At 42.4% G+C, this 13434-nt stretch overlaps 1 protein-coding gene across 2 annotated transcripts in view; it reads right to left on the bottom strand.

The window, feature by feature from the left end:
- Positions 1-13434, bottom strand: part of LOC135480256 (mucin-2-like) — a 29388-nt gene that overhangs the window by 11930 nt on the left and 4024 nt on the right. For both annotated transcript variants that reach the window (XM_064760042.1, XM_064760043.1), the window contains exons 5-10: positions 11019-11150; positions 8016-8087; positions 7418-7532; positions 4440-4611; positions 1477-1581; positions 651-753 (exon numbers count right to left, since the gene is read on the bottom strand). In XM_064760042.1, coding sequence (XP_064616112.1) covers positions 651-753; positions 1477-1581; positions 4440-4611; positions 7418-7532; positions 8016-8087; positions 11019-11150 — 699 coding nt within the window. The remainder of the gene's footprint in view (positions 1-650; positions 754-1476; positions 1582-4439; positions 4612-7417; positions 7533-8015; positions 8088-11018; positions 11151-13434) is intronic.

The raw sequence follows: 13434 nt of genomic DNA, 5'->3' as shown, positions 1-13434 counted from the left end.
TCCAGCAACACTACATTGGCTCAAGTAATACTGCACTGGATCAAGCAACACTGCACTGGCTCAAGTAATACTGCACTGGATCAAGTAATACTGCACTGGATCAAGTAATACTGCATTGGATCAAGCAACACTGCACTGGATCAAGTAATACTGCATTGGATCAAGCAACACTGCACTGGATCAAGCAATACTGCACTGGATCAAGTAATACTGCACTGGATCAAGTAATACTGCATTGGATCAAGCAACACTGCACTGGATCAAGTAATACTGCATTGGATCAAGCAACACTGCACTGGATCAAGTAATACTGCATTGGATCAAGCAACACTGCACTGGATCAAGCAATACTGCACTGGATCAAGTAATACTGCACTGGATCAAGTAATACTGCACTGGATCAAGCAACACTGCACTGGATCAAGCAATACTGCACTGGCTAAAGCAACACTACATTGGCTCAAGTAATACTACATTGGCTCAAGCAACACTGCATTGGCTCAAGCAATACCGCACTGGCTCCAGCAACACTACACTAGATGAAGCATAAGAGCAACACTCACTTCAAGGTAAAACAAATGATCGACACCCCGCTTCTCAGTCAATACTCGAGGCTCTAATCCCTACCCCCTCCCCCCAATGTTGCATACCTGAGGGAGTAAGCATCTCTGCCAGCACCCGCCTCGCTTCTGCCTGGCCCTGGGTGGCCCTGTCTCTCCATTCCTGTAGAAGACGGCTGTGAGTCACTGCTACCTGTCACGGGAGCAGGGTACAAACTTTGGTGTCATCTGATTGCTTGGTGTTCAATTCTTTACAACCTGCAGATGGTCCTGGGTTTCCCCGGCCTCTGCCAGGTTTCCTCCCACCATAATGCTGGTCATCGTCGAATAAGTGAAATATTTTTGAGTATGGCATAAAACACCAATGAAATAAATAAATGAATCACTTCTTTACAAATGTTTACAATCATTTCTATCCCAGAAAGTAACAACTTGATATGATTTTCAAATATTCTGTATCAGCAAATATCCGCTAAACAAAAATGCCATCAGTGAGAAAAGAACTTAGATCAGGATAAGAAATTATGTACCGGTAATACTCACCCAGGTGTAAAAGTCATCCTGAGTGGACAGATAAAAGTCAGCGACCTCACTAGTCAAGGCCTAAACTCAGTAGTGCCCTAATTATCTAATTTGGGTGTGACACACAAAGCAAAATCATGTTTTTTTCTGGAGTTCAGTGAGTCAAAGCAGCTACTGCCTCAATGAGTCAAGGTAGCAATTGCCTCAGTAAATCAAAGCAACAATTGCCTCAGTGAGTCAAGGCTGCAATTGCCTCTGTGAGTCAAAGTAGCAATTGCCTCAGTGGGTCAAGGCAGCAATTGCCTGAACAAGGCAGCGATTCCCCTAAAATGCTGTTCTCACAAGTGCTATTGGAATACTGGTTCAATAACTGTACCACAAGTTTCTGTCTTACCATCACACACTTGTCGATGCAGCATTTCTTCTTATCCAGTTCTGACAAGGGCGGTAATAACCCTAAGGCAGCTTTACCAATCACTCGGCGGGCACGACAGTTGCTCTGAAAAGATGTAATAAAAATGTGTGTATGCAGACAAGCAATGTGTCTATTACTGAAGGGTTAACGTATACATTTTCTTTAGAATTTATGTGTTTTGATCATGATCAAGTTACGGGAACAAACGGGTTAAAGTTTACATATTCAGAACTCATGTGTTTTGAGCATGATCAAGTTATTGGAATGTTAAAGTGTTAAAACTATTTCTTCAGATTACAGCTAAATTATGTCATCAGACTTTTATGTGAGCGGAGATATGGGAATCAAGTAATTGAAACTTACATCTTCAGTTTTGGAATTTAGTTCTTGAACTTCATAAATACCCTGGTTTGAGTCCTGAATCTGAGTTTCTTGTATGTGAAGTGACTTACGTCCCCAGATGCGAGTTTCTTGTGTATGAAGTCACTTACGTCCCCAGATGTGAGTTTTTTGTGTATGACGTCACTTACGTCCCAAAATGTGAGTTTTTTGTGTATAAAGTCACTTACGTCCTCAGATTTGTGTGTCTTGTGTATGAGGTCACTGACGTTCTCAGATTTGAGTTTGTGTATGAAGTCACTACATCCTCAGACTTGTGGTTCTTTTGTATGAAGGCACTTACATCCTCAGATTTGAGTTTCTTGTGTGGGAAGTCACTTGCATCTTCAGATCTGAGTTTCTTACATATGAAATCACTTGGTCCTCAGATGTGAGTTTCTTGTGTATGAAGTCACTACATCCCCAGATTTGAGTTTCTTGTGTATGATTTCACTTGCATCCTCAGATTTAAGTTTCTTATGTAGGAAATCACTTGGTCCTCAAATGTGAGCTTCTTGTATGGGAAGTCACTTACATCCTCAGATTTGAGTTTCTTGTGCATGATTTCACTTGCATCCTCAGATTTGAGTTTCTTGTGTATAAAATCACTTGGTCCTCAGATGTGAGTTTCTTGTGTATGAAGTCACTTATGTCCTCAGATCTGAGTTTCTTGTGTGGGAAGTCATTTACATCCTCAGATTTGAGTTTCTTGTGTATGAAGTCACTTGCATCCCCAGATTTGAGTTTCTTGGGTATGAAGTCACTTACATCCTCAGATTTGAGTTCCTTGTGTGTGAAGTCAATTACATCCTCAGATTTGTGGTTCTTTTGTATGAAGGCACTTTACATCCTCAGATTTGAGTTTCTTGTGTATGAAGTCACTTATGTCCTCAGATTTGAGTTTCTTGTGTATGATTTCACTTACGTCCTCAGATTTGAGTTTCTCGTGAGGGAAGTCATTTGCATTCTCAGATTTGAGTTTCTTATGTATGAAGTCACTTGGTCCTCAGATGTGAGTTGCTTATGTATGAAGTCACATAAATCCCCAGATGTGAGTTTCTTGTGTGGGAAGTCACTTACGTCCTCAGATTTGAGTTTCTTGTGTATGAAGTCACTTATGTCCTCAGATTTGAGTTTCTTGTGTATGAAGTCACTTATGTCCTCAGATTTGAGTTTCTTGTGTATGAAGTCACTTACATCCTCAGATTTGAGTTTTTTTGTGTTTGGAGTCAGTTACATCCTCAGGTTTGAGTTTCTAGTGTATGAAGTCACTTACCCCCTCAGATTTGAGTTTGTTTTGTATCATTTCACTTACGTCCTCAGATTTGAGTTTCTTGTGAATGAAGTCACTTACGTCCTCAGATTTGAGTTTCTTGTGTATGAAGTCACTTACATCCCTAGATTTTAGTTTCTTGTGTGTAAAGTCACCTGCATCCACAGATTTGAGTTGCTTATGTATGAAGTCACATAAATCCCCAGATGTGAGTTTCTTAGGTATGAAGTCACTTACATCCTAAGATTTGAGTTTCTTGTGTATGATTTCACTTGCATCCTCAGATTTGAGTTTCTTGGGTATGAAGTCACTTACCCCCTCAAATTTGTGTTTCTTGTGTGTGAAGTCAATCACATCCTCAGATTTGTAGTTCTTTTGTATAAAGGCACTTTACATCCTCAGATTTGAGTTTCTTATATATGAAGTCACTTACATCCCTAGATTTTAGTTTCTTGTGTGTAAAGTCACCTGCATCCACAGATTTGAGTTGCTTATGTATGAAGTCACATAAATCCCCAGATGTGAGTTTCTTAGGTATGAAGTCACTTACGTCCTCAGATTTGAGTTTCTTGTGTATGAAGTCAATTGCATCCTCAGATTTGAGTTTCCTGTGTTTGAAGTCACTTGCATCCTCAGATTTGAGTTTCTTATGTATGAAGTCACTTGGTCCTCAGATGTGAGTTTCTTGTGTGGGAAGTCACTTACGTCCTCAGATTTGAGTTTCTTGTGTATGAAGTCACTTATGTCCTCAGATTTGAGTTTCTTGTATGTGAAGTCAATCACATCCTCAGATTTGTGGTTCTTTTGTATAAAGGCACTTTACATCCTCAGATTTGAGTTTCTTATGTATGAAGTCACTTACATCCTCAGATTTGAGTTTCTTGTGTATAAAGTCACTTACGTCCTCAGATTTGAATTTCTTGTGTGTGAAGTCACTTATGCCCTCAGATATGAGTTTCTTGTGTGTGAAGTCACTTACGTTCTCAGATTTGAGTTTCTTGTGTGTGGAGTCAGTTACATCCTCAGATTTGAGTTTTTTGTGTATGAAGTCACTTAGGTCCTCAGATTTTAGTTTCTTGTGTATGAAGTCACTTACGCCCTCAGATTTGAGTTTCTTGTGTGTGAAGTCACTTACGTCCTCAGATTTGAGTTTCTTGTGTGTGGAGTCAATTACATCCTCAGATTTGAGTTTCTTGTGTATGAAGTCACTTACTTCCTCAGATTTTAGTTTCTTGTGTATGAAGTCACTTACCCCCTCAGATCTGAGTTTCTTGTGTGTGAAGTCACTTACGTCCTCAGATTTGAGTTTCTTGTGTATGAAGTTGTTGGAGTAGATCAGTATCTTCTGCACAGCTCGCTCACAAAGCTTCAGTGTCTCCTTTAGATAATGTCTCTTCTCCATCACAAACTCCTCAAACAGCTTGGACTTCTTCATCCCATTCCCTAGGCCAATGTTACGGGACCTGTACTTGACAGGCAAAAGAGAAATCGTATATTACTCTATGCATCTTAAGTGACAAAATCCTGATGTGGCCTCGCTGGTTCCAGTGTTGTCAGAAAGGGCCACTGTAGAATCCAAACTTTCAAATGGATTTTATTAGGTTGAAAAAATTGTGACAAAAATAAAATGAACTATTTCTAGGAATAGTTTTTTAACAGCCTTCCATGTGAAATATACTTCATGTTAGTGGTGTATTTTGGGGGGTCTTAGGACCTGTTTACAAGGTGCCATTTGTCGTCGGACCTGTTTACAAGGTGCCATTTGTCGAAGGACCTGTTTACAAGGTGCCATTTGTTCTAGGACCTGTTTACAAGGTGCCATTTGTTCTAGGACCTGTTTACATGGTGCCATTTGTCGTAGGGCCTGTTTACAAGGTGCCATTTGTCGAAGGACCTGTTTACAAGGTGCCATTTGTCGTAGGACCTGTTTACATGGTGCCAATTGTCGAAGGGCCTGTTTACAAGGTGCCATTTGTTCTAGGACCTGTTTACAAGGTGCCATTTGTTCTAGGACCTGTTTACAAGGTGCCAATTGTCGTAGGACCTGTTTACAAGGTACCAATTGTCGTAGGACCTGTTTACAGGGTGCCATTTGTCGTAGCACCTGTTTACAAGGTGCTATTTGTTGTAGGACCTGTTTACAAGGTGCCATTTGTTGTAGGACCTGTTTACATGGTGCCATTTGTTGTATCAACAAATTGGATACTGTTTTTCATATAACCTGTGGTACAAGTATTTGGCACATCATGTGTGACATAAAGAAGAGGCGTTGTCCCATTTTTGTTCGCTTGCATCACGTGAAGGTTGCTTGATCCCACTATCATTCTGCTCAGGCTCCCCACGGATGATGGTTGTTCGGTGACTAGAAGTTCTGATTGATTGTTGTCTACCGCCATCTTCAAGGATTTTTCGCCTACATAATGTGTATTATGGAGGTCAGCTTTATGATTGGTGGAGCTCAGAAAAGGATGGAACAAACCACTAGCCTTTGGCAAGTTCGTGACAAGGTTTCTCACATATGATGCACATATACACACCATATTGTATGGTGGAACATAGGTGGTCTTTAACAAAGACTAATTAGACTGTGTAAGCTGTCACATGAACATGGGTGATCTTCAACAAACACTAATTAGACTGTGTAAGCTGTCACATGAACATGGGTGATCTTCAACAAACACTAATTAGACTGTGTAAGCTGTCACATGAGCATCATTAACGGCATGATGTCAGTGAGGCCCCACAAACAGAGAGATCAGGGAGAATCTATAAACTCCCTGTCCATGGCCGGGATTGAACCAGAACCGGACGTGACTGAGAGACAAGCAACTACTCAGCCAAAACCAGCCCCTTATGCACCGATAGACTATAAAGGCAAAGAATGCACTAAAAGGAATTATATATCAGACAAATGAACCCTATGCAGAAAAATAGTTTGATTCCTTTTTTTAAAAGTTTTTCAACCAAGTAAATTGGTTTTGAAACACGAGATTCTCCAGTGGTTTGTAGTAAACCAGAAGGCATCAGTGATGTGGAATCCACAATGTTTGCCTGAAATAGTTAGTTTCAAGGTTTATTTGGCGAATACATTCATAAATTTATATGTCTATGCATTTTTTATGGGTGATAAGTGTCAAAAACCTGATGTGATGTCAATGGTTCCAGTATTATCAAAAAAGGTCACCAGATTTCAAAAATTTCTAAAAAAAAAAAATAAAATTAACTGAACCATTGTATGGAGAGTGTTCAATGGTCTTTTATCTCAAATATAGTTTATTTTAGTGTTTTTTTTGCCTGTAATATCCCACCAGTATCAGGCTTGGCTGTGAGAAAACAGACGTAACTGGCAAATAGTGTACAGCTATCTTTACAGCTGTTTTAGAGTTTACAGCTATCTTTACAGCCGTTTTAGGCAAGCTGTAAATCAAGGTTTTGATGTACTGGCACACAAATAAGCTATTTTACAATGAGCAACAGATCACTATCCAAAATTTGACTTTCAACCAGGCCTCAGGATCAGGAAGCTGTCAGACGTAGACTAAACTTCAAAACTGACCTACCACAAGGATTTTGACTTTAATTCTGAGAGTCTGCGTCATAGATCTTCATGACTAACTGAAGGTCAAATCTCAGTTCAGGAATAATACAACATGACTAACTGATGGTCAAATCTCAGTTCAGGAATAATACAACATGCCTACCTGATGGTCAAATCTCAGTTCAGGAATAATACAACATGACTAATTGAAGGTCAAATCATAGTTCAGGAATAATACAACATGACTAACTGAAGGTCAAATCTCAGTTCAGGAATAATACAACATGACTAACTGATGGTCAAATCTCAGTTCAGGAATAATACAACATGCCTAACTGATGGTCAAATCTCAGTTCAAAAATAGTACAGCATGACTAACTGATGGTCAAATCTCAGTTCAGGAATAATACAACATGACTAATTGAAGGTCAAATCTTAGCTCAGGAATAATACAACATGACTAACTGAAGGTCAAATCATAGTTCAGGAATAATACAACATGACTAATTGAAGGTCAAATCATAGTTCAGGAATAATCGACATGACTAACTGAAGGTCAAATCTTAGTTCAGGAATAATACTACAAGTTAAGAGTAAGCCTGAAGTCTAAGGCAGCTTCATGATCCACAGGCCGGAATATAAGGACGAGTGATCAATGGACTCTCAGGGCCAGGAATATGGGTGCCGTTGTCATGGTGCTGAAGATTCTGTACTGTTTTCTTGTCACTCACCGCTGAGGTTTCTTCACTTCATCCTGGGAGTAATACTTGAGGGTTCGCAGCTGTTTGGCTTCCTTCACCAGCTTCAGCAGTTTCTCCGCTCTCTGGCTGGAATGTTCCTGATCACCTGACAAGACAACAGCAACAATTAACCCATACTGCACTGCATTTCAAGAGCTTTTTTGTGGTTTGTTTCTCCGTTACAAAACAGTGTCACCGGATCACCGTTACAAAACAGTGTCACCGGATCACCGTTACAAAACAGTGTCACCGGATCAATTTGTTTTAATTATCACATGTACTTTCTTGTCTGAAATTTGTCTTGCTGTTTATTCATTAATTTGATTACAGTTTTATTTGTCTTACTAATTTCACCATTACAAGACGGTGTCGTTATCTGAATCCTTACAAGGTCATTTCTTTGCTGTTTAACACAGTAGCCAGTCATTTTTTTTATTCAGCTCTGCCATGGGTGGACAGTTTCATCTGACAGACTTCCTGATTTAAAACCAGGGCCAAACGAACCAGAGCAGGATTTGAACCTGTGACCTCAGAGTCACTGATAAGAATGTATGATGATGTAGACAGGGCATGTTAAACAGTGTCTTACCTTCAAAGAGAATGTAGCTCTGTAGACAGCCGCAGGCTTTGAACTTAAACTGAGGGCAGTAGAGTCTCTCTGCTGTAGTCCAGAGAAAGATAAAACAAAGTCGGTCAGCAGGAATGCAATTAAACATTTCACTCTTGTAAAGAACCATGGCATTTCAAACCCTAGGCACTGATGAAGTTGTATACATTGTAAACATGTTAAACAGCATGACATTAGTAGAAAGCCACGTAAAACAGGAAATTTGTAAAAAACATCATGATCAGACAAAACACACAAAGGCAATTTACTTTTTCTTCCATTTTGCATTTTAGTGTTAACCCAAAAAACACACCTACCTCATCTCGATGATGCGGAAATGACACACCTACCTCATCTCGATGATGCGGAAATGACACACCTACCTCGTCTCGGTGATGCGGAAGTGACACACCTACCTCAACTTGGTGATGCGGAAGTTACACACCTACCTCGTCTCAGTGATGCGAAAGTGACACACCTACCTCCTCTCGGCTGGCTTAAAGAACATCAGGGTTGTTCAGCTCCACTCTTAGTCCCCTGACCTGTCTGCTTAGCCTGGTCCATGTGATGAGTTAGGGGACTTACCCTCAGGGTCATTCAGCTCCACTCTGAGTCCCCTGACCTGTCTACTTAGTCTAGTCCATGTGATGAGCTAGGGGACTTACCATCAGGGTCATTCAGCTCCACTCTGAGTCCCCTGACACGTCTGCTTAGCCTGGTCCATGTGATGAGCTAGGGGACTTACCATCGGGGTTATTCAGCTCCACTCTGAGTCCCCTGACCTGTCTGCTTAGCCTGGTCCATGTGATGAGTTAGGGGACTTACCATCAGGGTCATTCAGCTCCACTCTGAGTCCCCTAACCTGTCTGCTTAGCCTGGTCCATGTGATGAGTTAGGGGACTTACCATCAGGGTCGTTCAGCTCCACACTGAGTCCCCTGACCTGTCTGCTTAGCCTGGTCCATGTGATGAGTTAGGGGACTTACCATCAGGGTCATTCAGCTCCACACTGAGTCCCCTGACCTGTCTGCTTAGCCTGGTCCATGTGATGAGTTAGGGGACTTACCATCAGGGTCATTCAGCTCCACACTAAGTCCCCTGACCAGTCTGCTTAGCCTGGTCCATGTGATGAGTTAGGGGACTTACCATCAGGATCGTTCAGCTCCACACTGAGTTCCCTGACCTGTCTGCTTAGCCTGGTCCATGTGATGAGTTAGGGGACTTACCCTCAGGGTCATTCAGCTCCACACTGAGTCCCCTGACCTGTCTGCTTAGTCTCGTCCATTTGATGAGCTGGGGGAATTACCATCAGGGTCGTTCAGCTCCACTCTGAGTCCCCTGACCATTCTGCTTAGCCTGGTCCATGCGATAAGTTAGGGGACTTACCATCAGGGTCGTTCAGCTCCACTCTGAGTCCCCTGACCAGTCTGCATAGCCTGGTCCATGTGATGAGTTAGGGGACTTACCATCACGGTCGTTCAGCTCCACTCTGAGTCCCCTGACCAGTCTGCTTAGCCTGGTCCATGTGATGAGCTAGGGGACTTACCATCAGGGTCGTTCAGCTCCACACTGAGTCCCCTGACCTGTCTGCTTAGCCTGGTCCATGCGATGAGTTAGGGGACTTACCATCAGGGTCATTCAGCTCCACACTGAGTCCCCTAACCATTCTGCTTAGCCTGGTCCATGAGATGAGCTAGGGGACTTACCATCAGGATCATTCAGCTCCACTCTGAGTCCCCTGACCAGTCTGCTTAGCATGGTCCATTTGATGAGTTAGGGGACTTACCATCAGGGTCATTCAGCTCCACACTGAGTCCCCTGACCTGTCTGCTTAGTCTCGTCTATTTGATGAGTTAGGGGACTTACCATCAGGGTCGTTCAGCTCCACACTTAGTCTTCTGACCTGTCTACTTAGTCTAGTCCATGTGATGAGCTATGGGACTTACCATCAGGGTCATTTAGCTCCACACTGTGTCCCCTGACCTGTCTGCTTAGCCTGGTCCATGTGATGAGTTAGGGGACTTACCATCAGGGTCATTCAGCTCCACTCTGAGTCCCCTGACCTGTCTGCTTAGTCTGGTTCATGAGATGAGTTAGGGGACTTACAATTAGGGTCGTTCAGCTCCACACTGAGTCCCCTGACCTGTCTGCTTAGCCTGGTCCATGCGATGAGTTAGGGGACTTACCATCAGGGTTGTTGAGCTCCACACTGTGTCCCCTGACCTGTCTGCTTAGTCTCGTCCATGTGATGAGTTAGGGGACTTACCATCAGGGTCGTTCAGCTCCACACTGAGTCCCCTGACCTGTCTGCTTAGCCTGGTCCATTTGATGAGTTAGGGGACTTACCATCAGGGTCATTCAGCTCCACTCTGAATCCCCTGACCTGTCTGCTTAGCCTGGTCCATTTGATGAGTTAGGGGACTTACCATCAGGGTCATTCAGCTCCACTCTGAGTCCCCTGACCTGTCTGCTTAGTCTCGTCCATGTGATAAGTTAGGGGACTTACCATCAGGGTTGTTGAGCTCCACACTGAGTCCCCTGACCTGTCTGCTTAGTCTCGTCCATGAGATGAGCTAGGGGACTTACCATCAGTGTCATTCAGCTCCACTCTGAGTCCCCTGACCAGTCAGCTTAGCCTGGTCCATGTGATGAGCCAGGGGACTTACCATCAGGGTCGTTCAGCTCCACACTGAGTCCCCTGACCTGTCTGCTTAGCCTGGTCCATGCGATGAGTTAGGGAACTTACCATCAGGGTCATTCAGCTCCACACTGAGTCCCCTGACCAGTCTGCTTAGCCTGGTCCATGCGATGAGTTAGGGGACTTACCATCAGGGTCGTTCAGCTCCACTCTGAGTCCCCTGACCTGTCTGCTTAGCCTGGTCCATGCGATGAGCTAGGGGACTTACCATCAGGGTCATTCAGCTCCACACTGAGTCCCCTGACCTGTCTGCTTAGCCTGGTCCATGCGATGAGTTAGGGGACTTACCATCAGGGTCATTCAGCTCCACACTGAGTCGTTGACCAAACTGCTTAGCCTCGTCCAGGTACTTCTCTTTGTCCTCTGGGGGCGGGAGGACACGAGCCTTCCTTGGACGGTCAGAGCGGTCAAATGCGAGGCCTGCGAATGAAACAGACAATATGTCAACATGACACAGATCTGTTTCACCTGGTGATGATAAACACGTAAAATGTGACAATTTTGTATGACCTAATAATTATGAGCTGGTAACATAACACACCATTGATTCACCTGATAATTATGAACAGGTAACATGACACACCACTGATTCACCTGATAATTATGAACAGGTAACATGACACACCACTGATTCACCTGATGATTATGAACAGGTAACATGACACACCATTCATTCACCGGATGATTGTGTACAGGTAACATGACACACCACTGATTCGCCTGAAGATTATGAACAGGTAACATGACACACCATTGATTCACCTGATGACTATGAACAGGTAACATGACACACCACTGATTCACCTGATGATTATGAACAGGTAACATGACACACCATTGTTTCACCTGATGATTATGAGCAGGTAACATGACACATCACTGTTTCAACTGATGATTATGAACAGGTAACATGACACACCACTGATTCACCTGACAATTATGTACAGGTAACGTGACACACCACTGATTCACCTGATAATTATGAACAGGTAACATGACACACCATTGATTCACCTGATGATTTTTGTGAACAGGTAACATGACACACCACTGATTCACCTGATGATGATGAACAGGTAACATGACACACCACTGATTCACCTGATAATTATGAACAGGTAACATGACACACCATTGATTCACCTGATGACTTTGAACAGGTAACATGACACACCATTGATTCACCAGATGATTATGAAAAGGTAAGATGACACACCACTGATTCACCTGAAGATTATGAACAGGTAACGTGACACACCATTGATTCACCTGAAGATTATGAACAGGTAACATGACACACCATTGATTCACCTGAAGATTATGAACAGGTAACATGGCACACCATTGATTCACCTGAAGATTATGAACAGGTAACATGACACACCACTGATTCACCTGATGATTATGAACAGGTAACATGACACACCACTGATTCACCTGAAGATTATGAACAGGTAACATGACACACCACTGATTCACCTGAAGATTATGAACAGGTAACGTGACACACCATTGATTCACCTGAAGATTATGAACAGGTAACATGACACACCATTGATTCACCTGAAGATTATGAACAGGTAACATGGCACACCATTGATTCACCTGATGATTATGAACAGGTAACATGACACACCACTGATTCACCTGAAGATTATGAACAGGTAACATGACACACCACTGATTCACCTGAAGATTATGAACAGGTAACGTGACACACCATTGATTCACCTGAAGATTATGAACAGGTAACATGACACACCATTGATTCACCTGAAGATTATGAACAGGTAACATGGCACACCATTGATTCACCTGAAGATTATGAACAGGTAACATGACACACCACTGATTCATCTGATGATTATGAACAGGTAACATGATACACCATTGATTCACCTGACAATTATGAACAGGTAACATGACACACCATTGATTCACCTGAAGATTATGAACAGGAAACATGACACACCATTGATTCACCTGAAGATTATGAACAGGTAACATGACACACCACTGATTCACCTGAAGATTATGAACAGGTAACATGACACACCATTGATTCACCTGATGATTATGAACAGGTAACACGACACACCATTGTTTCACCTGAAGATTATGAACAGGTAACATGACACACCATTGATTCACCTGATGACTGTGAACAGGTAACATGACACACCATTCATTCACCAGATGATTATGAACAGATAACATGACACACCACTGATTCGCCAAAAGATTATGAACAGATAACTTGAGGTACCATTGTTCCACCTGATAATTATGAACAGGTAACATGACACACCACTGATTCACCTGAAGATTATAAACAGGTAACATAACACAGCTTTGTTTCACTTGCTGATTACAGGTGACAGGACACAAATTTGCTTCACCTGATGATTACAGGTGACATTACACAACTTTGTTTCACCCGATGAATACAGGCAACATGACACAACTTTGTTTCACCTTATGATTACAGGTAACATGACACAACTTTGTTTCACCTGATGATTACAAGTGACATTACACAACTTTGTTTCACCCGATGAATACAGGTAACACAACACAACTTTGTTTCACCTGATGATTACAGGTAACATGACACAACTTTGTTTCACCTGATGATTACAAGTGACATTACACAACTTCGTTTCACCCGATGAATACAGGTAACATGACACAACTTTGTTTCACC

Source organism: Liolophura sinensis, chromosome 13 (genome assembly GCF_032854445.1).
Source record: "Liolophura sinensis isolate JHLJ2023 chromosome 13, CUHK_Ljap_v2, whole genome shotgun sequence".
NCBI classification, from domain to species: Eukaryota; Metazoa; Mollusca; class Polyplacophora; order Chitonida; family Chitonidae; genus Liolophura; species Liolophura sinensis.
This window is presented reverse-complemented; position numbering and strand designations above follow the sequence as displayed.